The following is a 26,019-nucleotide window of genomic DNA, read 5'->3' on the forward strand; positions in this document are numbered from 1 at the left end:
TGCTACCGCAGCGGAGCCCCGGGCCCTTTAAATCAGTGAGGAGCCCTGGGGGCTCCCGGCTGCCACCACTACCACGGGGCTCTGGGCTCTGGCAGAGCTTTAAAGGGCTTGGGGCTCTGCTGTGGTAGCAGCTGCCGGAGCCCCGAGCCCTTTAAATCCCTGCCTGAGCCCTGCTGCCCGAGCCCTGGGGTAGCAGTGGCCGGGCTCCATCAGGGATTTAAAGGGCCCCGGGGCTCCAGCCGCCGCTACCTCCCCGGCCCTTTAAATGCCCGCCAGAGCCCCACCGCCGCTACCCCAGGGCTTTGGCAGCAGGGCTCCGGCGGGGATTTAACAGGCCGGGGCAGTAGGGGTGGCTGGAGCTCTGGGGCTCTTTAAATCCCCACCAGAGGGCCCCCCCCCCACCCCTACCCCAGGGCTTCGGCAGCAGGGCTCAGGCGGGGATTTAAAGGGCCAGGGCAGTAGGGGTGGCTGGAGCTCCGGCGTCCTTTAAATCCCCGCCAGAGCCCCACCGCTGCTACCCCAGGGCTCGGGCAGCAGGGCTCAGGCGGGGATTTAAAGGGCCCCGGGGCAGTAGCAGCAGCTGGAGCTCCGGGGCCCTTTAAATCCCCGCCGCAACTCCGCCGTCGCTACCCCAGGGCTTTAAATTGGCTTCTCTGAAAGCCGGGCCTGGTACGGCGCACCGGCTCTTAACGGTACGCCGTACCGGGGCGTACCGGCTTACTTTCACCTCTGCTTACAATTACCTTAGATAGATGAGTTAGATTTGATTTGTAACATGGCCTGTGTACCCTTTAACACACGTTTCTCTAGGACATCTTAGCTCACACTCATGCGGCTTGACACTTTTCCCCTTCCTTGATTCTCATTTTTATCAGAGTTTGACTCATATCACTTGTGCGTTCATGTGTCATGGGCTTAGTACTTCCCTTATGCTCAGATTTATTAACAGAATACAAACAATATAATTAAAATCTTTGACACACTTTCTTCTTCTTCTTCTTTTTTCTTCTTTTCAAAAAAGTCAAACCACAAATAAAATAATACAAATTATAGTTACTTTCACACATAAATTCTATAAGCAACATAAAATAAGACCGTACCTCATCAGAGAACAGTTAGAAGCTTAGGAAAATGCCAGCTCTTGCACGCTGGTGTTTAAAACAAGTCTGAATTTAGTTTCCAAAAATTACTCAGTACAAATTAAGTACCTATTTCACTAGCAACAACCTTTTTATGGAAACTGCAGAGGTTACAAGAGCACATTTGATCAAGGCTTCAAATGTAGCAGCCATGACAGTGTGTCCTGGTGCCCTTTCAGAAGCAGAAATGGAATGATTATATGAATGAACGTCCCTCCCATTGGGCATTTTAATATTTAATATTTTAATCTGACTGCAAACATTTAATGATTTTATCATTTGTTGTTTCATCTTCAACTCCCATAATTATGATGGTTACTCAGCTGCAGCTCCAGTCCTAGACTCAATAACTCTTCAGAAATGGGCCCAGGAGTCATTGAACTAAAATGGTATACTAAGCATCCTGTCTTGTACAGTAAACTCCAAAGTAAAATTAGTGCATAGGAAACCTGTAGTTTTAAATTAAATTACTAAACCGAAATCAAATGTTATAAACAATTATTGCTAAATACATTACTTTTTCACTCTAGTATCATAGTAAGTTAGAAATGTCAAAGACCTTAAATTACTTTTGTCCATCTTCTTTCCAGTTACTGTTAGTTTGATAGTGTCTAGAAATTTGCTACGTACTTTACAAAAGCTTTTTTTAAGGCAAAGTTCCTGGCCAGAGATGCAATGAGAAGGTTTCAAACAGAAGTGGGAGGTAGGAAGGGAGCGGGGAGGACTAGGTTATAGTTATAGTTATTTCACAGTGTGATTTTGTTTTGCCAGGAGCACTTCTTGAGAATGCATTGCAAATAATTAAAGTTTGGTTGTGTTCATTTGTTCTCAGTTAACTCACTTCTTGTAGACAACATGGCAGAAGTGAGTTTTAAAGAGGGATTTAAAGGAGAAGTGATGGATTGGAGCAGAGAGGGTCCATAGTAGGAGATAAGGTTGGCTGGGGCAGAACTGTGCCTGGCCTTCAAATGACGAACAAGGGGGCAGATCTGCAGCTGATGTAAATTGTCATAGCTCCATTGAAGTCAGTGGGAGCTAGGACTGTTTACATTTGAACTTATTGGGGCAGATCCTCAGCAAACTTGAAGCAAGACAATGAGGAGCCGGTGCAGGGGTTCAAAGAGGAGGTGGTCATCTGAGTGATCAGCAAGGAAGATGATTTTAGCAGCATTTTGGATGGACTGTAGGGGTGGCTAGCGTGGGTATCAAGTTGACTAGAGAAGACACAATTATTGTCAAGGCAGGAGATGACTAAAGTGTGGACAAGCTGCTGATGCTGATGGGCCAGGTTGGATTTTCATTTATGACGTGGAGGAAGAAATGACAGGAATTGGACACATCCTGGATAGAAGGGGATGAGGAAATGAAGAAGTCAGAGGTGTCCCTACTTTGTATGTGATGGTGGTGTTGACACTAATGGAGAAGGGAAAAAGGATTTAAGAGGAAAATGGGGATTCAGTCTATCACACTGGTAAGGGCTCGGTCCAGTCTTGCTTTAAGTAAATTGCACTGCTCTCTATTTTAATGGTCTCAGTCCAGGACACACAAATCACCATCAGAATTGGCACTAATCTGTTCCTTCATAGTTGCAGCAGACGGTCAAGGACGTTATTAAGGGCATGGAGACTAAGATGCCCTAGGGATAGTCCCCTGCAGCTCATGGTTGAAGAACATAATGGTAGGGCAGTGGGGGAAACATCCTTTTCCACTGCTTGTATTGTACTTGGTCTGGGAATTACTAAAGGACTTCAGTCTCTGTAAATAGTAAATGCTAGGATTCAGTCATAGATGTGAGGAAATTAACCACCTATAAACTGAGTTACCCAATCCTATCACCCTGGTGTGTGGGGGTGTGTGTCTCAGTCACACCTTTTTTTGAAGAAATGTCCGTGCTAATCATCAATAGGTTAGCATATCTTCAAACATACACCCAAATAGCATAAAAGCACCCTCTTGGTGGACTTACAGTACACTAAACATCCTGGACACTCAAAGGTTACAATTACTCAGGATAATTAATGCCAAAATTCCTAAGTATTTCTCCGTTCTGGAATGGCTGAAGTAAACCTATTTACATTTAAACCCCTGAAAGAGTTTGAATTTTCTATTCTTGTCTGAAAACAGCTTTTACTTTCTTCTGCAGCTCTAACCTCATTCTTTTATTTAGAAGACTCTGCAGTTAGTTTTTGTCCTTTCCTGTGCTCGGTTCTCATTCATCAGCTGATTCGCTCTGTTACCCTCTGTTAGATATTACCTCCTCTTCTTTCCTAGGCTGTTCTTCTGTTTCAGAGGTTTTCACTTTCTCATGTTCAGCTGTGTCAGGCTTTTCATTTGATTACCTCACACGGCTGAATGTGAAAAACATTCTAGTTTCTAGTCAGGAACTTTTCACATCTATCATCTTGTTCTTATTTCAATATTGTATATTGTACCATAGCTTACATTGTATTATATTGTACAACACTGTGTGTGTGTGTTTATGTGTATGTAATGAGATTTTCTACTGGACCATCTTTGTTTCAACCCTTTTGTTCATTTTAGCGGCTCATTTCCCTGAATGCTGCATGTGTTATGGAACTGTTAATTAAAGCCAATGTTCAGGTTTGCAAAGAAACTTCTGTGTAACACATTTGAGTATTAAAAAAGAGCAGACCTTTAAAATTCAAATGCTTATGAATGACTTACAGTAGTGCTGAAGCTTACAGTATGCAAACAAATGATGAAACACACCTTTGCCATGCAACTTTTGAGAAATCAGTATTTACCTAAGGCAATCACAGAAGGAGATTTCCCTTGTGTGTGAAATGAAAAGGGAGCAGAATATAATAGAAGGCATTTTTGGTCACAGCATACAAAGAACAATGATCCAAGAATCAAAATAGTAGAGAAATTTTGGCGCAATTTACTGCACAAATATGCTAGGACATCTTCAGGCTTTTCCAAGGTATGATGCAGTCTCCTCATCCTTCTTAAATTCTTTCCAAGACAATATGAATTAAGTAGTTGCTAATCTTTAATCATCCTCCCAATTTCCTTGAGATCCTGGTTAGAAGACGGCCTCACAATGTGATCATAACGCAACCTTGTTGTGTTATGATTCCTAAACAATAAAACCTACTGTATCACAACACATCCCCACCACATGGCTATCCACTGCTTTTGTGCTATAATTGTTGTCTGCATGTTTGTCATCTTAAATTATAAGCTCCTTGCAGCAGGTTCCTTGCCTCCTCTTTGTCCTGGATAGTACTGAGCACACAATCGGTGGTCAGTAAGTAATAATGGGAACAGATCTGACCTTTTAGGAACTGAAACGACTTCTGACTTGCCTTTATACCTCCACCACTGATAGCCTCCTCATTGGCCTTTGTTCTAAACATCTTCTGTCTGACAGTATGACCATTACCCCTGTGATTTTTTTCAAAGACTTCAACATGTCCTTCACCTTTGTTTTGTTTCTTTCCCCATATTCTTGTTCTGTCTCTCCATGTGATTATGATAATTTCACATCTCTCTAGGTTTCACTGTCCAGCTTTTAGCTTCCCTTCAACTTGATGGCCTGTGTTTCTGCCTCATGTATCATGATTGGCTGGCCAAACCCTCAGAGGTGCTGGAACTAAGGGTGTGGAGGAGAGGGGGTGCTATCGCACCCCCTGGCTTGAACTGGTTTCCATTACATTCAGGGTTTACAGTTTGGTTCAACGGCTCTCAGCACCCCTATTATAAAAACTGTTCAAGCACCCCTGCAATCCCTTGTTTCTAGGGCTAGTTCGGACAGTGCTGTCATATCTGTTCTGCAGCTTCAGGTTGGCCCTATTTCAGGGGTCCTACCAAAGCAAGTGGACACACACAAGATAGAGCATAAGCTGCTTCATGTTGACTGAGAGATCTGTGATGCTTAACAATCTGAGATCTCTGGGTAATCATATGTGTCCTTATCTCAGCCTGACTAGAGCACCCTGCATAGTTCTCTCTTTCTCCTGATCAACAGGAATCCTTCATCCTTTAATCCCCTAACTCCCCCACCCAACCATACAGAGAGTAAATTATCTGGACTTACATTGATGGATTGGTGCAGAATTTGGCATTATCTAGTCTCCACCCCTGCAACCTCCTGCTGGCCTGGCATAGGAGTCAGGGTAAGGAACTCACAGACTCTGGCCTCACAGTACTTTATTATTATTTGATGGAGTTGTTAAGATTTGATTTTACAACTAAGTGAACGTTAATTTACCTGGACTGTTATTGATACCTAAACTAGAAACAGTTTTTTCATTTTAAAATGATTAGTAATGAGAACATTCCATTAAATAAGTTTTCAGGGCACTTTGTGACCTTATTGATAGTTCTCCATCCTTATCTTAACACATGCCTCATTTTTCCGAAACAATAGTAGAGTCTCGGTGGCAACTCTGAATTTCCTTCGTAAGAAAGACAGTGGATACGAGTCAGGTCATTTGAGGCTGTGGAAAGAAATGGGTGGAAGCTGTAAATGTTCTTAATTTACATTTGATTGGTGCAAGAGGAAGCCTGAAAGAAAACGTAAATTCTAAAAATTACATCGGCATGTTTTTACCTCTATAGCCATTTCAGCCTCTTTAATAAATATGTATTTATATGGATTTAAAAAACCCATGTTTTTGTATGACTGTAATGAAGGTCTGCTTACATTGCACAGTGCCTGCATTTTCCCAGTGCGTATTGTGCAATAATTTGGGTTTTTGTGGGCATACAAATTGTGCATGCAAAAATGTGGGTGGAAATTTAGGCCTCAGTTCAGCAAAGCACTTAAGCACATACTTAACTTTAAGTACATGCTTAAATGCTTTGCTCAAGCAGGACCTGAGAGACTGGGTTCTGACCCCTTCAACAGTGATGCCTCTAAGGTAGTTCTGGCTCTGAATATCTGATAAATACTACTTGTAACTATTAAAATGCATGATGGATAGCTGAAAAATATCAGTGTTCTGATATGCTATATGGTGATTACTTGAATAAATATTCAACATACTTGTTTTAAAGTAGAAGAAAAAAATATACTTGAACACGCAGCAGAGGGGAAGAGATTCTTTCTCTTAGCAGTATTAGCGTTGCAGGCCTAATCTATTTTAAACTTATTTCTGCACTGAACTCTGCAAATGTGACTGAATACACCCAGGGAAAGTGATCTGATGAGTAAGAAGGTGCCATTTTCACAAAACTGCTTTTCAGATTAGAACTGCACATTTAAGAATAAAGAAAAGGAGTACTTGTGGCACCTTAGAGACTAACCAATTTATTTGAGCATGAGCTTTCGTGAGCTACAGCTCACTTCATCGGATGCATCCGATGAAGTGAGCTGTAGCTCATGAAAGCTCATGCTCAAATAAATTGGTTAGTCTCTAAGGTGCCACAAGTACTCCTTTTCTTTTTGCGAATACAGACTAACACGGCTGTTACTCTGAAACCTGACATTTAAGAATGTGTTTGTAAGCCTTTGAAAACAGGAGGAGAGAAATGGTGGGACTGACATGTACTGACCTAATAACAGAGCTACACAGGTATTGCCAATCCCAGGCATTCAAAAAGCATGAGATGGTCTTTAAAATAATGAGATTAGAAAGAAAACATTTGCGGTTTTTCTGTTGTTGTGGTTTTGTTCTAGTTTCTGATTTCTGAGCCTTTAGGGTGCACTCACTTCACGTTTCCAAGCTTTCCCTCTGCAATCACAAGGGCTAGAAACTTCCTTTTTAAATTGAAGGCTGAGATTCTCATGGAATCAATTGATTCCAGCAGCTGGGGATTTATGAAGAACACTAATCCTGTATCATGAGTAAGGCTAAGATTTTGTCACGAATATTTTTAGTAAAAGTCACAGACAGGTCACAGGCTTCTGTGAATTTTTCTTTATTGCCTGTGACCTGTCTCTGACTTCTATTAAAAATATCCATGACAAAAATGGGGAGCTACAGAATCCTCACACACCCACCGCGGCAGCTAGGCAGCTGTGGGGGCGTCGGCTCGGAGCTCTAGAGGCCCCCACCACCCATGAGGGGTCTGAGCTCCAGGGTCCCCTGCCACCCATAGGCTTGTAGCTGTGGGATCCTCCTGCCATCTGCGGAGGCTCTGTGTGGCAGGGTCCCCCCACAACCCATGGCTTGGAGCTCTGGGGACACCCACTGCCTGCAACAGCGGGGAGCTACGGGGGGGGGCTGCCGCTGCTGCCAGGTGGGAGCTGTGGGGTCCCCTCATGGCAGTTCGGAGCTCTGCAGGGCCCCCACCACCCGTGGTGGCCAGGAGCTGCTGGGCTCGGAGCCCCCACCACCCTTGATGTCTGAGAACTCCCAAGTCCCGCCGCCACCCGGGGCAGCCCAGAGCTCCCGGGTCCCCCACTGTGGGCTGAAGTCATGGAGGTCTCTGGAAGTCATGTGACTTCCGCGACCTCGATGACCAAATCGTAGCCTTACTCATGCGACAACATAATACTGTGTATGGTAGCCACCTTGGATTAGGGAGAAAAGCAGATACATTTGCAGGCTGATAGGAACTTTCATTGAGCAGAAAGATACAGTGTCTTGGAGACCTTCCCTTTTCTGTCTGTCTTTTCCTATAGCCAGCTGTCAAATTAAAAACAATAAGAAAAATCTCAGCACCCTTTTTTTTCTGTACTTTTTAAATGTATTTTTCAAATGTTTATATGCTCATATTTTTCTTCCTAGACAAGCCCCTCTTGCATCTTCTTTCGATTTTTAAAAAACAGGTAAGCTTTTTTTGCAACACCCTCCCAGTCAGATGGGTGTTGGTACTTTATTCTTCTAGCATTCTTTTTTAATTACCCATTTTAAATGTTTCAGAAAATGGCTTTTACTCTCCTCTCTCCCATCCCCAGTGGAAGCCCTTAGGCTCTAGACAGTGCCCAGCCAAGAATTTCCACTAGCAGGTCAGTGTAAAACGTTAATAAATTTTAGTCCTATCAGTATTATTACACAACATCTGTTCAGCACTGTAAATTACACAGCCCTTCTCCAACATAGGGGAATGCATGTTGCATAGACCAGTCATCTTAACTTCTGTAGCTGGAAAGATAATAATTCAGCGATCAATTTGCAAACATCTAGAACAGTGGTTCCCAGACTTGTTCTGCCGCTTGTTCAGCGAAAGCCCCTGGTGGGCTGGGCCGGTTTGTTCACCTGCAGCGTCCGCAGGTTTGGCCGATCACGGCTTCCAGTGGCCGCGGTTCGCTGCTCCAGGCCAATGGGAGCTGTGGGAAGCAGCGGCCACAACATCCCTCGTCCTGCGCCGCTTCCAGCAAACTTGAGAAATGGTCTGAAGTAAATAGGATGAAATTCAATAAGGACAAATGCAAAGTACTCCACTTCGGAAGGAACAATCAGTTGCACACATACAAAATGGGAAATGACTGCCTAGGAAGAAGTACTGCAGAAAAGGATCTGGGGGTCATAGTGGACCACAAGCTAAATATGAGTCAACAGTGTAGTGCTGTTGCAAAAAAAGCGAATATCCTTCGGAGATGTATTAGCAGGAGTGTTGTAAGCAAGAGACAGGAAGTCCTTCTTCCACTCTAATCTGTGCTCATTAGGCCTCAACTGGAGTATTGTGTCCAGTTCTGGGTGCCACATATCAGGAAATTGTAGAGGGTCCAGAAAAGAGCAACAAAAATAATTAAAGGTCTAGAAAACATGACCTATGAGGGAAGATTGAAAAAAATTGGGTTTGTTTAGTCTGGAAAAGAGAAGACTGAGGGGGGACATGATAACAGTTTTCAAGTACATAAAAGGTGTTACAAGGAGGAGGGATAAAAATTGTTTTTCTTAACCTCTGAGGCTAGGACAAGAAGCAACGGGTTTAAATTGCAGCAAGGGAGATTTAGGTTGGACATTTGGAAAAACTTCCTACTGTCAGAGTGGTTAAGCACTGGAATAAATTACCTAGGGAGGTTGCGGAATCTCCATCATTGGGCTCTCAGGAAGGGTCTAGATTATACTTAGTCCAGCCATGAGGTAGGGCACTGGCCTAGATGACCCCTCAAGGTCCCGTCCTATGTTTCTATGATATTGTGAAAGATCATCTCTCACCATTAAGTTGGATAAGTGGCATTTAAAAAAAAAAAAGTTAAGACATCCCTTTTGTGTCTTGCTGGTGTAGAACTGATGGCATTTTTGTCCTTAGAGGTGGGTTCCCAGCAGGTTTAATTTTAAAGTAATTTGTGTGTATGTGAATTTCCTTGATGATTTTTGTTATAGGAGGATTAGTGTAGTATTTTATGCAGATACTAAAATGTGTAAGCAAGGGGAAGTAAATTTTTCAAACTCTTTTGAAATTGAAAATAGTCCTGAATAGTAAATATGTTTGTTTCCTTTTTGGTAATGGGAATGATTCTCATTTGCCCTAAGCCCGTTTTGTGTCTCTCCAGCACATAAATCCATTTACACTCACATCAGAGGCATCTCTGCACTTCCAGAGTGAAGGGGGTCAAGGTAAGTGAGAATCAGAATGATATTAGACAAATTGATTCTAGAGATAGACAGAGACAGTGAGCACCATCAACTCACCTTAGTGGTCTTAGCTGGCCCCTTTCTCAGGAGTTCACAGACAATTTGGCATGGCTATGAATGGCTCAGGAAGAAAGGATCACAGGAAGTCAGTCATTCTTCTCTCTCTTTTATTTATTCCACAGCCTGTTCATCTCTACTGGTGCTAAATAGACTGAACTCTTGTCCAGCTACCCTTACCCTTAATTAAAATAGATCATCCCATTTTGCAAATTCAAAGTTATACGTACAGTGTCAAGGTTCCTCCCCCACTCTGAACTCTAGGGTACAGATGTGGGGACCTGCATGAAAAACCTCCTAAGCTTATCTTTACCAGCTTAGGTCAAAACTTCCCCAGGGTACAAAATATTCCACCCTTTTGTCCTTGGATTGGCCGCTACCACCACCAAACAAATACTGGTTACTGGGGAAGAGCTGTTTGGACACGTCTTTCCCCCCAAAATACTTCCCAAAACCTTGCACCCCACTTCTTGGACAAGGTTTGGTAAAAAGCCTCACCAATTTGCCTAGGTGACTACAGACCCAGACCCTTGGATCTTAAGAACGATGAACAATCCTCCCAACACTTGCACCCCCCCTTTCCAGGGAAATGTTGGATAAAAAGCCTCACCAATTTGCATAGGTGACCACAGACCCAAACCCTTGGATCTGAGAACAATGAAAAAGCATTCAGTTTTCTTACAAAAAGACTTTTAATAGAAATAGAAGTAAACAGAAATAAAAAAAAAAATCCCCCCTGTAAAATCAGGATGGTAAATACCTTACAGGGTAATTAAATTCAAAACATAGAGAACCCCTCTAGGCAAAAACCTTAAGTTACAAAAAAGATACACAGACAGAAATAGTTATTCTATTCAGCACAATTCTTTTCTCAGCCATTTAAAGAAATCATAATCTAACACGTACCTAGCTAGATTACTTACTAAAAGTTCTAAGCCTTCATTCCTGGTCTATCCCCGGCCAAGACAGAATATAGACAGACACACAGACCCTTTGTTTCTCTCCCTCCTCCCAGCTTTTGAAAGTATCTTGTCTCCTCATTGGTCATTTTGGTCAGGTGCCAGCGAGGTTACCTTTAGCTTCTTAACCCTTTACAGGTGACAGGAAATTTCCTCTGGCCAGGAGGGATTTTAAAGGGGTTTACCCTTCCCTTTATATTTATGACATACAGCATAATATTTTGGGCAGTGTGGTCTTGAGGTGTCCGGCTAATCCCTCAAGTGGAGTGCTTCTTCACCTCTGCCTTTATGGTTGTGTTAATCACCAGATAACCTATGGCTCTAGTGTCCTTGGGAACTTGATGGCTGTCCTCACTTAGCTTTAATAATAAAGTAATAATAATGATAAAACAATAATTCTCAGCTCTTAGTGGTTTTCATCTTCAAAGTGCTTCGCACACATTCATTAATTAACTGGATTCAGGCCTGAGTAATTTAAGGCTATTAAAAACCACATATCCTTGGTCAAAGACATTGTGGAGCTGTTACTGGAAACCATTCATACTATCTGAGTCAGACTGTCCATTATATGCTATTATTTATACAGCACCTAAAATATGCCGGGCATATAAAATATAGCATATAAAAGATCAATCAGAAACCATTGCTAAACCTATTTTTCTCCCTTGAGGATAGTAAAATCCACCCTTTTCACTCAGACTCCAAAGATTCTTAGTGTTTAGCTCCCAAAGGAAATATAAATAAGTAATGAAAAGGTAAGGCTAAATTTTCCAAAGATTCTCCAAGAGACCAACATATGCAGGTATAAAATAGTTGTGCATTCACTTTTGAGCAGTCTTATTTGTGCCAGCAGATGATAAAATTCATTCATACAAAACCCATTACCTGAGTACAAGTGAGAGTGCTCAAAAGATGCACATGCAGGTTTTGCAGGCACAAAGCTGCACGTGCACAAATGGAGGCCTCACTTTAAAAATGTAGCCTGTCATGTCTCAGTACTGGTCTGGGCCACCTTTCATTCTGCTGTCCGTAACTGCTTCATTCAGAATGTGACCCAGAATTCAGAGCACAAGGTGTGGCAGCAACTGTTGCCAAGGATTCTGGAGTGCTTATTGGAATTAAGAGCGGCAAGGCGCAAGTGGATGAGCAGGCAAAAACTACTTTTGATGGGAACTGCCATGGGTGGGAAAATAAGCGGGCTGCAAAATACAGTGGGGGGCAAAAACCAATGGTGACATATGGGAAGAAAGCAGAGTGGTAGGGAAGAAAGACACTGACACAAAAGGTCCTGTATCAGACCTGCAAGATTGTTGGCTTACCGCAGCTACACTTCACACTACACAAAGGAGACTGTTATTGGTTTGTGCATAGTGTTTAATATCCTCAGGAGTTCAAGGAAATCATTCAGTCAAGGAGCCATGCACAATCAGGAACATGCTGCTGTCTCTTAAGGAAGTATGTCAGCAGCAGCAGCAAGCATGACTTTAAAGAGCTGAATGAATGTGGCAGGAGGGATGTTTCAGGTATATGGAGAGATGTGGGATTTCTTGTGTGAAATTAGGACACTTGGCAGCTGGTAGGCTTTTAATTGCTATCCAAAGCAACTGATGGTGCCAAAGAGCGAACAAAGCTATCGATTTCCATCTGGGCACAAAATTTACTTCTCAGTACTCGTCATCTTGATGTATATCTTCATTCTGTGTGTTTGTTATGCATGAGCTGAGACCCCTTTAGTCTTCAAATTTTAGTTCTGGTTTAAATGGAGTACGTGGGTAGACTTTTAAAAAATCAGCTATTCTCCCCCTCCCTCCTTCCCAAATGCACAATGTGCTTTCAGTTTTGGAGACTCTGTTCATCTCTAGGTTCTTATACAGTCTCTGTCACTCTAGTGTCTGAGTGCCTCTCAGAAATTAAGTGTAGACATAGAGATTGTTCTCTCTCCAGTCAGCAGGGACACTGGACTATGTTTATGTTCAATGAGGCATGTTTGTTTTTAAATGCAGTGTTTTCGAGGAGTCGAGATCAAAGAAGTGGATTTTGTGCATTTCACTTTGAAGGCACTGAGGTTCATCGCAAAGCTGACCTCTTCAGGGAGTGGCTTCCAAATTCATGGGCTAGTTGCTAAGAAAGTTCTGTCTCCTGCACACACACATTTCAGTTTGTAGTTGCCAGTTTTGTTCTAGTACAGTGGTTATCAAATTTATTTGATCAGGCCTCCCCTTCTTTGTAGTTGTTTAGGCCTCTCCCCACCACCCAGCTCTGAAGGCACAGCAGAGAGCAACGGGCCGCTGGCTGGGTGCCCAGCTCTGAAGGCAGCGCCATGCCAGCAGCAGCACAGAAGTAAGGGAGGCAAAGAGAAAAGTGATATTTGTCAATATCACTTTTCACAGCAGGCTTAGCGCCCCATTGCCACCCTTACTTCTGCACTGCTGCTGCCACCCTGGGGCTGACAGCCAGAGCCCTGACAAATGACGGACTGGGGGAGAGAGAAGGCGTGCCTGAGCCCGTGCTGTCTCCCGGTGAGACGGGGGAGAGCCCGAGCCTGGGTGGTCAGGCTCCAGCTGTCAGCTCTGGGGTCTCCAGTGGTCCCCTTTATCCCTGCCTCCCAGGTGTGTACAGCCCTTCTGCATGAGTCCCAGCCATCCAGGGCTGACAACCAGAGCTCTTTTTTAAAAAAAAAATCACACAACTCGGGCCTCCCTTGACATATTCCCATGCCTCCCTTAGGAGGCGCACCCAATAGTTTGAGAACCGCCGTTCTTGTGGAATGTAGGTATTGTGGAAGATCAAGATCTTGAAGCAGAGGCGCAAATGAAGAAAATCATATGGAAACTCTGTAAAAATTTAATAAACAAGCTCTAACGGACACTCAACAAAAAATGAAGGCACCTAAAATCACTAATCACCTTTCAAAATATTGATCTTCGCCTTTTTCTTTAAAGAATGCTTTGCCTCTAATTAATAATAAAAAAAGTTTGTTTCAAAAGACTTTCTAATTGAAAGGCTTGTACAAGTACCGAACCTCCATCACTGTTGTTAATATATCTGCTAAAGTGAACAAATAATTACTTTTCAGTTTTATAAATCTTGCAAAACCGATACCGTAATCATTAAATAATTATTCTGTTCTTAGATGCAAAATAAAAGGCAAACTTCTTACATTTCCACTTTGTCTGTATTGCTGATTAATATGTGGTGTTTTTAGATGATATTGAGTGAAATAGGAATATAACAGTTTTTAGGAGAGGAGGGTGTGAGTAAGGCGCAAAGTTGGCAGACTGTGTGGAGCACATTTCTGCTGATGATCTGCTGTTTCTTTCAGAGACGTTGGTGGGAAGGCTACCTGCTTTCCGTGCTGACTTTCTCCTTTTCAGTTACCTTGGGAAAAGTATAACAACGCCTGTACATTAATCTCACCTGTCCTCAAACACAGGTAAACTAATAAGGCCACCAAACTTAACAGCAGAGATAGCCTGCATATATTACTCAATTTCTCTCTAACTTCATGGTAAAACCAACATTCATTGCATTCATATAAGGCAACTAACAATGCCAAATATCTGTTGTCTGTACATAATACGAGGGTGGTTGAAATTGTCACATAATGCAAAAACTGGCATCAAACAGAGAAATACAGAAATTTTAAAATGTCAACAGGTCTGCAAGGCACATTAGCTGTAGGCTAGCTAAGCAAGGAGGAGGCAGAACATTCCCAGCGCACAGCTAAAGTATCTTACATACTGTTGTTTAAACTGATGGATATTCAATATGAAAGTCCTAAAAGAATAAATTTTAACAGCTGATATCCTTTCAAGATTTCCTATGGTATTGCTGCCCATATTAATTACATTTTGATCATGCTTTCGATGGAATTATCTGCATTTTTTTTTCAAATCTGAGCAGTCTAAAGAACATCTTGCATTGAAGAAAGAAGAACCTTTCCCATCCTTTTCTGTCCTAGATAATAGCAAAGATAATTGCATTAAACCCAGAGGGTTGATTTTGAAGCTAACCTTCCATATTCTTTCTGCTTATACAATCTCTTAACCATCACTGTCAACAGAGTATATTATTAAATTTAGTAATAAGAACCCTGGAAATGTTCACTTTTTTTTTTAGTTTAATTTGTGATGTATTAATCTGGCTGGCTGGCTCCAGTCCCAGCTTGCAAAATAACCTTCTCTTGGCCTAGGTGGGAACAAAAAGAAATCCACAAAATTGCTTATTATATATTATGCATCCGATGAAGTGAGCTGTAGCTCATGAAAGCTTATGCTCAAATAAATTTGTTAGTCTCAAGGTGCCACAAGTCCTCCTTTTCTTTTTGCGGATACAGATTAACACGGCTGCTACTTTGAAACGTGTCTAATATTTGTTGCATTTGTCTAGGAAATACATCCATCATTGAACCAAATATTACCTTCCCCACTCTTTTCTGTAAGGAAAATTCTAGCGCTTTCATTTTCACCTGGAGACCCTTTCATCCATGGTAATGTGAATTTGTGGTGCACCACAGCTTTGATCTTCCACACTCCTAAATGACAGATTTCATTTACTGAAAGCGAATTTGAGAAGTGTGTGAGCTATGGCAAAGAAGATGAGATATTATCAATAAATCTATAGAAAAGAATTCTACAGGAGTTATGCAGTTAAGGTCCAAAAGGTCTGTTTGCCCAACTGAGTAAATCCAAAGTTCATCTTAGCTGTACTAGTGCATCTCATTGTAACAAAAGAAGTAGGACGATCGTAGATGCTAAGCATGCACGACTCCTCTGAGTTTTGTCTGTGCTTCTTGGTGCCATACATATTGGCAAGACTGCTGTCAAAGCTGGTTTCTAAAGGATAATCTTTGACAGCTTTTTTTCCCAACTGCTTAGCTGTCAGTTTATGGAAATTGCTATTTGTCTTATGTAAAGTGCCAGCTGACAAAGTGCCTAGTTTATTATACCACAGTAGATTAAACAAATACTGTGTTTCTGCTGAACCAGCTACGTATAGAACAAATTCTGCAGTCAGGATATGGATCTGTAACCTTTTGTTCAGATAATTTACCTCTAGTTCCCCTAGGCTCAGGTAGGGGAGAAATCAGGAAAACACTGTACCTCCAGAAGGTTCTGCCAGATGCTGACAGGTACATGGTTTAACATCTGGAAGCGATCACTGTTTCCTCCAAAGAAGTCTCTGCTATATAAACACTGAACAGTTCACAGCTATTTTCAGCTTGCATTAGCTTCTTTTTCTACCATTATAATAAAAAGAGGATAAACTTGAGTATTAAATAGTTATATTTGTACAGCCCTTTGAAAATATAAAGACTGGCACAAGCTTAGTAAGGTGTCTTAGTGTTTGTGCATACGTTGCCTGAATGCAATCAGTTAATGTTTTTTAACTCCCCTGACTTCACCCAGATTATTGAGTTGATATCCTGATAACATGATTTTTAGTAAGAATATAATTTGTCTAAATGACTGAGCTATTCTGTGTAAAAGTGGGCTGGACTGAAAGTCAGGAAATTCTGTATGCTAATCTTAGCTCTGATGCTGGCTTGTTGTGTGACCTTGGAAAATCAGGGCTTGTCTATATTGTGAAGTAAATTTGGCTTAAGGTAGGGTGTGACTAGAAAGTGGAATAGCTATTCCTGATTAACTCCACATCCAAAATGGATTAAGATCATTCAGAATAAAGAATTCTTATTCCAGAATAAGAGAATCCACTCAGGAATTTGAGTGGGAATAGTTTAATGCAAAATAGCTATTCCAGAATAATTTTTCCTGTGTAGACAAGCCCTCATTTAACAGTTTTGCCTCAGTATCCCTATCTGTAAATGTGGATAAATAATACTTACCTCCCTCACAGGAGTGTCAGTCAGGACCAAATCATGTACCCTTGCTCAGACCAAACTCCAATTGATACTAATGGAATTTTTGCCCAAGTAAGGAGTGTAGGATCATACATCTCATGTTTGGGCAGCAGTCGGATTATGTTATAAGAAACTTGAAAATTTTACCCAATGGCTTCTAACTATATTTCTGGTACAGTGGACTTATCCACATGGCAGAGAGTTGCTGGTAGAATGTCTAACATGCCTTTTTTGTTCTGGTCTTTCAAGCTCCTTAATTTTGTGCAACACTTAGTTAAAACAGTGACACACACTATATAAAAACTTTAGAGAGAGAGAGAGAGTGGTGTTAAGGACTGCTAGCATCTGCAAGTGCTGGAAAGTATGTTCAGACTTGGCATCCTAGAAGGCTTCAAAAAATTGCCCAGGCTGCTTGATATGCTTTTACACTTGGCATTGATCCAAATTCCACAGTTTGTTACTGTCATGCAAATTGTTCAATAGCAGTGAACAACTGTGGTCTTCAATTACATAGTGCAGTACACAGGCATTGCCTGATTTTTGGCATAAATTCTGAGTCCTCATTGACTCACAAAGATGACGTAACATGCCAAAGAAATATTTGTGATAAAACATGCTTTATTTACGCTACATGACTCATCCCAGAAATAAGTTTCAGAATCTCTAGTATGTAATCATCTTCTGCCAAAATTATCGGTTCTTTTCTGAATGTAATGCCATGGCTCAAAAATCTGGCTAATACGCCAAGTGATTTTGTCAAAGTGATCGATTTTTACTTTGTTTCTTGTTGATTTTTTCTCTTCTGACAAATCTTTAAAATAATATATCTTTTTTCAAAGCTACTGCTTTCTTTTGAAAGTGACTGACCTATTCACACATGCTTTCACAAATACATTCCTGTAATTCAACTTTCTTCTGTCCCTCTTCTGACTTTCTCATTGGCACTGTCAGATAAGTCACTGTGGTGTCAATTTTCAGAGTAGCAGCCGTGTTAGTCTGTATTCGCAAAAAGAAAAGGAGTACTTGTGGCACCTTAGAGACTAACCAATTTATTAGAGCATAAGCTTTCATGAGCTACAGCTCACTTAATCAGATGCATTGTGGTTTCAATGAATATGTATACTCTTCTATGTGAACATACAGTGTGTTTCCCCTATTTTCTCTTTCTAGCTACCAATTTTCATGTTGTTTAAGTTTTGTGCATAGTACCTTCTAAACTGGTCCCTGTTAGAATGGTGGTGTTTTTTGGTTTTGTTTTTATTTGTTGCTGAATTCATTTAGGATACTTTCCTTGTGACATCTCTTTCTTTTCTGGCTAGCAGATGGCATCTCTACTGACTTCCACTAGCACCTGTTTGAACTCACTATATTTGGAAAACGCAAAGTATCTGTAATAATGTAATCCATAAAGCGATGAAATAAATATACTCCATGAATCTGGAAAGAATGAAGATGATTATAGTTGACCCTGTAGCTTTTTGATTACTGCATATGCTATTATGATGAATTTTAACATTACACTAATCAGACTGTGTAATTTCTGTGTGTACTGTTAATTTACATGTAAACTAAATAATTTTTGCTACCCTTACCATAAATATGCACAGTTTTGCTCCTACTGCATCTGTTCATAGACACTGTTAATGACATGTCATGGTTACAAAAATATTAACCTCAAAAAGCTAGTTTTGATTTACATTTAAACTGCACCTGTACCTTTAAATAGCTACATGTAGCATTTTGGTTTATAGCATATTCAATACTTTGTTTCTATAACTTTGTGTCCGTATATAATATTTTGTATGTTCAAAGCAGTGGTGTAGTGGTAAAAAAAGAAGTGGGTAAACTAACCTAAACTAAACTCCACAGTCCCCAAATGAGAAGTGGATAAACTCCATTTGCCTGTGTTTATCCACAGTGCTACTGGTTCAAAGTGCATTGTATTGTTTGCATAAGGACCTCTGTCCATAAACAGCCTCCCTCCTCCTTAGAAACAGAATGGCATACAAAAGCTGTTAGAAACAATTTATATATATTTAGTCCTTCCATACAGCACTATCATAAGGTTATGATATGTAGACCTATCAATTCTATTGTCCATCTGAGGTCATCCCATGTCAGTGATAATTACTACAGGAAAACCACATTATTCTATCATATAATAAGTGCACATGATGGCAGCATCACCTAATATCCCATATTCCTGCAATTTTTAGTAAGGGTTTAAAAAAAAAGTAACAGTTCATAAATAAATTACATATTTTGAATGTTTGAAAATCTAAAATGATTAGAACTACTCTATTCAGTGATTGAGACCACTATTTTCAACACATGCTATTTCTTATTATGGAACCTATATTTATCCTAATTATTGACTAATCTTACCATTTCTTCTGGCTAAAATCATGCACACACACCCCCCCCCCCAAAGTGTGTGTCATTGGCCAAAACTATGATTTATAATGATAAAAATAAAAAATGATGCTTTGATAAATGTAGAATCATCAAATTTTATGTGTGTGTTGAACCACCACTTCCAATGCTATCTTCAAGATCCTCAATAGTTTGTCATTCTCCTAAATAACAGAGATTATTTGCCTGTTTGTATACTGAAAATACATTTAATACCCATATTTATGTAGCTATTCAAATATTACATACATGTGGTCATTGCAATGACCAGGGAAGGAACCTGGGAAGTACTTCGCTGATGATGCTGGATAAGGCCTAGGAGGAGACATTCCAAAGCAAAAAAATGGCTGAGGGAAAAGTGAAGTAGGGTGGGTCTTTCTTTGAGTGGACAGTTGCTTCATAGTTTAGGTCCTTGGGCTGGAGACTGGAGTAGAGGGAGGGACTGGACTCCCACTTGCTGCTACCTCATGGAAGTGGAAATCCCTGCAATGAAGAGAAAAGATGCTGTAGTGCAGAAGGGGGAGAAGTCAGACAGGCCCTCAAGGGAGGACAGTGACCCAGTAAAAAGACTTGGAGATTTGATAGTTTGTTTTAAATTTCCTTTGGACTTTTATTTGGAGCTCATGCTGCCCTGGAGTACCTCAGTTGTCCAAGCAAACTACCCAACCAACAGAGGGAGACTATGGCCTAGTGTGGGGAAACTGTCAGAGCTGTGCATCTTGCCAGAGAGAGGTAAGGCACCTTTCTACAATACCCAAATTAGATGTTCGTTAACATGAAGCCAAAGACTTGCAGGTACAGTTATATGAATGATTTGGCTATCTAAGTGCCCTTGTGGTTATTTGAATAATTGTAAATTAAAATATAGATATGCAGTTATGGAAATGATCAGATATCCAAGTAAGTACTCCTGAATTTATTGGAAATAAAGTTGAAGTCAATTCAAAGTTTTGCCACAGATTTCCATGGAGCCAGGATTTCACGTTTGCTGTTTATCTCAATGTACTAAGATTACTTGGCATCTGATCCTGGAATTAGCTCCATTGCCCCTTTGGCCTTAAGCCTTATTATGTCCCTGCTCCCACTGAAATCAATGGCAAAACTCCCATTGGTTTCATGGTACAGAGTCTGGCCCCATTCTGGTAAATAATTGGTAGACAGTGACTATACATGTATAGTATATGATTTTCAAATGAATATACCATTGTTTCTAATACCAGTGTATTAAAATGCTAAACCAATGTGAAAACCTCAAGTTTTGCTTTGATTTTAAAAATTTCAAAAATGGCCTTATTTTGCATTTTAAAAAACCCATCCATACAACAAAACCTAACTCAAAAACTGAATGTTTACAGGATATTTCTCTGAAACAGGACCATATATGGGCAAGAGTATCACATTTCTGAAAAGTGTGAAACTTCTTTCAGTTGAAAGTAAATTTTCCTTGAGTACATGCAAAACTGGGTTTTTTCATGTTTTTATATGAAACAGGGCAGGCCATTTCATGGAAGTTTTGAGAGAGGAAAAATGTCAAGAACTAAATGTGTGTGTGTGTGTGAGAGAGAGAGTGTGTGTGTGAGACAGAGATGCTTTGTCACTTTTGTACAACTATTTTGAATGAATGTATTATACAAGTTGAAGGTTCCACACTTCACCTGTCCTCATTTTGTTTTCAAACACAACTTCCTTTAACAAAATACAGTGCTGGGATGGGCAGGACTATACTTAAAAAACTGCAGCTGTGCCACTATAGTGCTTTAGTGCGGATGCTACTATGCCAACCGTAGAGCTCCTGTCGGCATAGTTAATCCACCTCTAAAAGAGGCAGTAGCTATGTTGAGAGGAGAAGCCCTCCTGTTGACACAGGGCTGTCTACATCAGGCTTAGGTTGGTATAACTGTGTCACTCGATGGTGTGGATTTTTCACACCCCTGAGCAAGCTAGTTATACAGATGTAAGTTTATAGTGTAGGCCTGGCCTAAGAAACTGCTCTTGGAAAGTTATTCGCAACACAAAATTCGAGATGGCCCTAAATATCCTCCCTCCTCAGCTCCAGGGAAAGTTTGGATTTGCATCTGGAACGAAATTCTGTTGAGTGGCCACCTCACTACCAAAAAGAGGTTTAGAGCTGAAGAGCCCTCTCCCATCCCTGCACATTGAGGATGCAGTACATACACCTGGTCCTTACATAGGTGCACGATGGGGAAGGGAGGAAGGGCATAAAGAACCTCCTCCTCCTCCTCTCCCTGCCACCCTCACTTGCAGGGGAGCCATCCAGTAGGCACTGGCACACAGGTTCAGAAGGTGGCCTATGTGCTTTCAGAAGAATCCAAATACAGCGAAGTCCCAGTGAATGAGGGGCTGGGCACCTGGCCCATCCTCCTCCCTCCACACAGTCTGCAGCCAGCGAGCTCCAAGCTGTGCAGCGGCTGAGCACTTGCAAGGGCAGCCCGCGGAGCGCTCTCCTCCAGTTCCCCCCACCCTTCCAGGAACAGGTCCTAGGGCTCCTCCCCCACCCAACCTTGCAACCCAGAAAACAGGTACAGGGTTCTGCCAAAACGACCAATCAGGTGCTTCGATCCAAGCAGCCAGCCAATGGGAACTCCCTTGGAACCGCACCAATGGTGGGCTGCCTATTCAGGCAGAGCGGCGTGAGCCCTACCCCACGGGGACAGAGACGGGCGCGGGGCCCGGTTGCTGTGCAGTGAGCGCGCGGCGGTGCCTGCTACTCGCCTCCCAGCATGGCCGGGCTGAGCAGCAGCAGCGGCGGCGGTGGCGGCGGCGGCTCGAGCCTGGGGCTGTGCAGCCACGTCGTGGTGCGGGGCCTGCCCGAGTCGCTGAGCCAGCACGCGCTGCGGATAGAGAAGGGCCCGGAGGTGGACTTCGCCCGGGCCGAGCGGGAGCACCAGCTCTACGTCGCGGTGCTCAAGAACAAGCTGGGGCTGCAGGTGCTGGAGCTGCCGGCCGACGAGAGCCTGCCCGACTGCGTCTTCGTGGAGGACGTGGCCGTGGTGTGCGAGGAGACCGCCCTGATCACCCGGCCGGGGGCCCCCAGCAGGCGAAAGGAGGTACCAGCTGCAGGGGGAGCGGGGGAGGGAGGCTCGCTGAGCACGGGGGGGGATCCAGACCGTGTGCCCTACCTGCTGCTTCCTTCCCCCAAGTCCCCACGCGGGTCTCTGCTAAGGTCTCTGTAACTTCCCGGGCGGGGGTAGAGCCCATTGCCCGCAGAAACCCAGGCTGGGTCATTTTCTGGCCGGACTTGCTCTGTGACGTTTTATTTTAACTTCATGCAGACAGAGCCGGTGAAAATGCAAATGCACGGAGTTAAACCGAAGATCTCCGTGGGAAATGTTTGCAAGGAACAGCTGTTCCGGGAAGGCAGCAGTGTATACAGAGTGCGGTGCTGTAAGGCGTGGCAGGTTGGTGGCATGATGGGAGAAGAGAGTCAGAAGATGCTCAGTGCACTTGCAGTCTCCCTTTCCCACAATGAACTCCAACCTGAGCCCTTACGGAGAAGCTTTCCTATTCTTAGCACAATAGCCACAGCTTGGGAAGGACACCTCTGACCTAATTCTCAGTCGTGCAGTGAATCACCTACAATTTGTATCAGAAAATAAATCCAGATGTATGTTCTTCTTGTCCTGGCAATGCTGTAATGGTGACTTCAAATTGATTAGTCTGAAAAACGGTTCTAGTCCTTTTTCTTTTGCAACTACAGTAGTTGTGCTTAAGAAACAGGTCTGGTTGTCTGTCATTTTGTTGCACGAAATATATCACTCTGGTGTGTTTTAAGACACACTGAAGTCCTTTATAGTAAATCACAGCAGTTCTTTGTAAGTTTAAACACAATCCAGGGAGATGGTACAACAATGTTAAAACCAGTTAACAACTCCCGATATATGTGCAACACTGCACAAGGCTCAGTGTGAGTCTAATACATGTGTAGATGTAGAAAAATCTAAATTCACTCTTACGTTAGAGAAGCTGGATCGAAACAACATTGAATTTATTCCGTTTCACTGACATTTCTATTGAATGTGCATTACTCCTTTAAAACACTGAAAGATGGTGTGTGTGGATTTGTGTGTTTTTCACATAGGAACAAACAAAAATGCACACCTACATAATTTAGTGTGACATATGTCCCTATAACAGATTAATCTATCAATATAGTATATTAAAGTGTTCATCTTATTAACTCAGCAGGTTGTATAAGCACTATATTGCAGTTTTGAGTGCAGATATTTAATATCTTTCCTGGGTGTAGACCTTGTGATGGTCAGTGCCTGTGTAGACTAGCGTTAAGTACACTTTTAAAATGTGCAGTCAGTTTAGTTTCTCAAATACCTTTAAATATAAATTGACTAAAAAGCCATTGCCACAGTCAGAGAGTATTTGAACTTACTGTGCAACGCTTTTTAAAATAGTATGCCTCTAGGGATTCTAGGTATCTTGGATGCTTGGGATTCAATAATTTAAGTGGGCTTCGGTGTTTTCTTCTTCATTATCTGCAATAGCACCCCTCCGACATCTTCATATGTGTTTCTGACCGTTCTAAGTCACATCTTCACTTGGAGTCCTTCAACAATGTATTAATTTAATAGTATTTCTCCCCTTTTTATGTAAGAGGATATCTACTAACGCTCCTCCCAATTTCAGGTTACTAATGTACCCTATGCCCAGGGCAGAAGTGGCTCATGCCAGGAAGCACCTTTGCATTCAGTTCAGACAAGCAGGGAAAGATCAGCCAACCAGAAAATGAAATAAAAGCAGTCAGCAGAGGATGAGCTGGGAAAAGTCTGAAGCAGATTAGCAGCTAAGAGAAATCAGGCAGTTAGATAATACAATAACAAAGATCTGTCATGGAAGAATAATTCACTGTTACAAATAATTAATACTTTGTCTTAGTAGAAGTGTTTTAAACAGCACACTGTGTAAATCTGCACAACGTTTTTGTTGCTTGCTCTTGCCGTTCCTCAGTAAAAACGTCATAGAATGTAGGGAGGTTGCATGTTAAGAGTTTTTATTATTTTTGCATCATATTTACTAGTGTGTTTTGAATAGTTATCAATAACTGACACTACTACAATGTAAACTTAGACTCATTGTTTCTCTTTTCAGTTTTAATTTGTAGTATTTATTAACCTGCAGAGTTCAGTAATTCATAATGGGTCTTCAGTTATTGGTGCAAATTAGTAATAGTTCTGATATATTCAGAATAAAATTCTTTTGATAAAGCATTAAGTGTATCTTAATCTCTCACATGTCAGGACATTCAGAACAAAAATGCACATGGTCACCTTTCCCCAGCCCTTTGTGTGCATATGAGTTATTTGTGTCAATACATATAATTTTAACATGAATGCCTTAAACCCAGTTGTGCATTCATGGTGCACCTATGATTTCTGTGTGGTAGAAATCAGTGGAAAATCTTGGGCAAAAGGAATGCAGACTCTGGCATTTAACAAATAGGTGCAAGTGGCTGAGTTACTGCTATAGGAACCTTTGCTCTGAAATTCCGGTCTTTATGTTTGGTTTCAGAGTAACAGCCGTGTTAGTCTGTATTCGCAAAAAGAAAAGGAGTACTTGTGGCACCTTAGAGACTAACCAATTTATTTGAGCATAAGCTTTTGTGAGCTGTAGCTCACGAAAGCTTATGCTCAAATAAATTGATTAGTCTTTATGTTTGACACTTCAAACCTGTTCATCAAACCAACTCCCTCTCTGCATTCAAATGCATCTTAAACACATTTCTGTCATCTTACCTCTAGTAAGTCAGACGGAGGTAGGGAATAAAATGTACCCACCATCCCCCAAGTTACAGAAGCGCGAAGCTGGGAATTACTGTGTATTCACATAATCTTTATTGTAATACTTATCTTCCTCATTCCAATTCCCCTCCCTTTTTCTCTGTTTGTTTACCCTCACTGCTCTTTTCACAATCCATATTCACAGATGAGCTGTGGGGTAGGGCTGGGTTTTTACTTGTTTCTTTGAAGCTGCTAGCGTACTTTTGGGCCCTCAGGAAATAACTAAATGTGCCATTTACCTAGGTTCTTTACATTTAGTTTTCTCTTTTAAAAAAAAATGAATTAAAAGGTTGTTTTCAATGTGTCTTGTCAAATAGTGCAACTGTCTGAGAGATTGCACAAATCTCTCATTCAAGAACATGCACGGGCATGTATTTGGAAGAGTGCAGCCAGATATGTGCTTAAAAAGGTAATGACATCAAAGTAGTATGTGGGTGCAGTATGTTACTTTCAAATGCAGCTGTTTCTCAACCAGACTTCAAGAGTTTTTTCACTGAACCTATACCATTATCTGCTGGCATGATTGATTATGCCCGTGTAGAGTCCTGGCAACTTCAGTGGAGCTCGATGTCAGTGGGTCTCAACCTTTTCAGACTACCGTACCCGTTTCAGGAGACTGATTTATTTTACGTACCCACAAGTTTCACCTCACTTAAAAAGTACTTGCTTACAAAATTAGACATAAAAAACCAGAAGTGTTGCAGCACACTATTACTGACAAAGTGCTTACGTCCTCATTTTTACCATATCATTGTAAAATAAATCAATTGAAGTATAAATATTGTACTTACATTTGTATATAGAGCAGTATCAACAAGTCATTGTATGAAATTTTAGTTTGTACTGACTTCACTAGTGCTTTTTATGTAGCCTGTTGTAAGAGTAGGCAAATGTCTAGATGAGTTAATGTACCCCCGGAAGCCCTCTGCGTACCCCCAGAGCTACGCATACCCTGAGCTGAAAACCACTGCTCTGTGTGAATGTAAGGGACCATGCTAACCTTCGAATAGAGGTGTCATCTCTCCCTCAGCTATAGAATTGCCAACACTATGTTATGAGTTGTAATAAATGGACAGATTAAGCCTGGATCCAGGTCTGTGCTCAGAAGGAGCCCAGAAGCTTGTAATATAAAGATTCAACAAGGGGGCCAATGCAAAATGCGTCAGCAGCTTGTGGGAGACAGGCAGGAGGTAGAAGGCTCCTGCTACACAACTGATTGCTACTGATGGCACTGGCAGGAGGTGGGGCTCACTCAGCTCAAGAGAAGGCTGTAGGCAGATCTGGGGC

General features: G+C 41.7%; 1 protein-coding gene and 1 long non-coding RNA gene across 3 annotated transcripts in view; one reads left to right on the plus strand and one right to left on the minus strand.

Annotated features, from left to right (window-relative positions):
* Nucleotides 1–13,117: 13,117 nt before the first annotated feature.
* On the minus strand, nucleotides 13,118–22,300 carry LOC119566908. Its single transcript, XR_005226410.2, has 3 exons — nucleotides 22,063–22,300; nucleotides 19,172–19,405; nucleotides 13,118–14,028 (listed from the first exon to the last, which is right to left on the minus strand). It is a non-coding gene; the product is annotated as an uncharacterized LOC119566908 (long non-coding RNA).
* The window catches only part of DDAH1 (dimethylarginine dimethylaminohydrolase 1), a 94,335-nt gene continuing 89,586 nt past the window's right edge, over nucleotides 21,271–26,019 (plus strand). Inside the window, exons 1-2 of one of the 2 annotated variants that reach the window (XM_043552811.1) lie at nucleotides 21,516–21,990; nucleotides 22,216–22,341. In XM_043552811.1, the coding sequence (XP_043408746.1) occupies nucleotides 21,664–21,990; nucleotides 22,216–22,341 (453 nt within the window). In that variant the 5' untranslated portion in view covers nucleotides 21,516–21,663. Of the gene's footprint in view, nucleotides 21,991–22,215; nucleotides 22,342–26,019 lie in introns of both variants that reach the window. The other variant, XM_007068739.4, reaches the window with a different exon arrangement.

The sequence above is a fragment of the Chelonia mydas genome, chromosome 8, assembly GCF_015237465.2.
Source record: "Chelonia mydas isolate rCheMyd1 chromosome 8, rCheMyd1.pri.v2, whole genome shotgun sequence".
NCBI classification, from domain to species: domain Eukaryota; kingdom Metazoa; phylum Chordata; order Testudines; family Cheloniidae; genus Chelonia; species Chelonia mydas.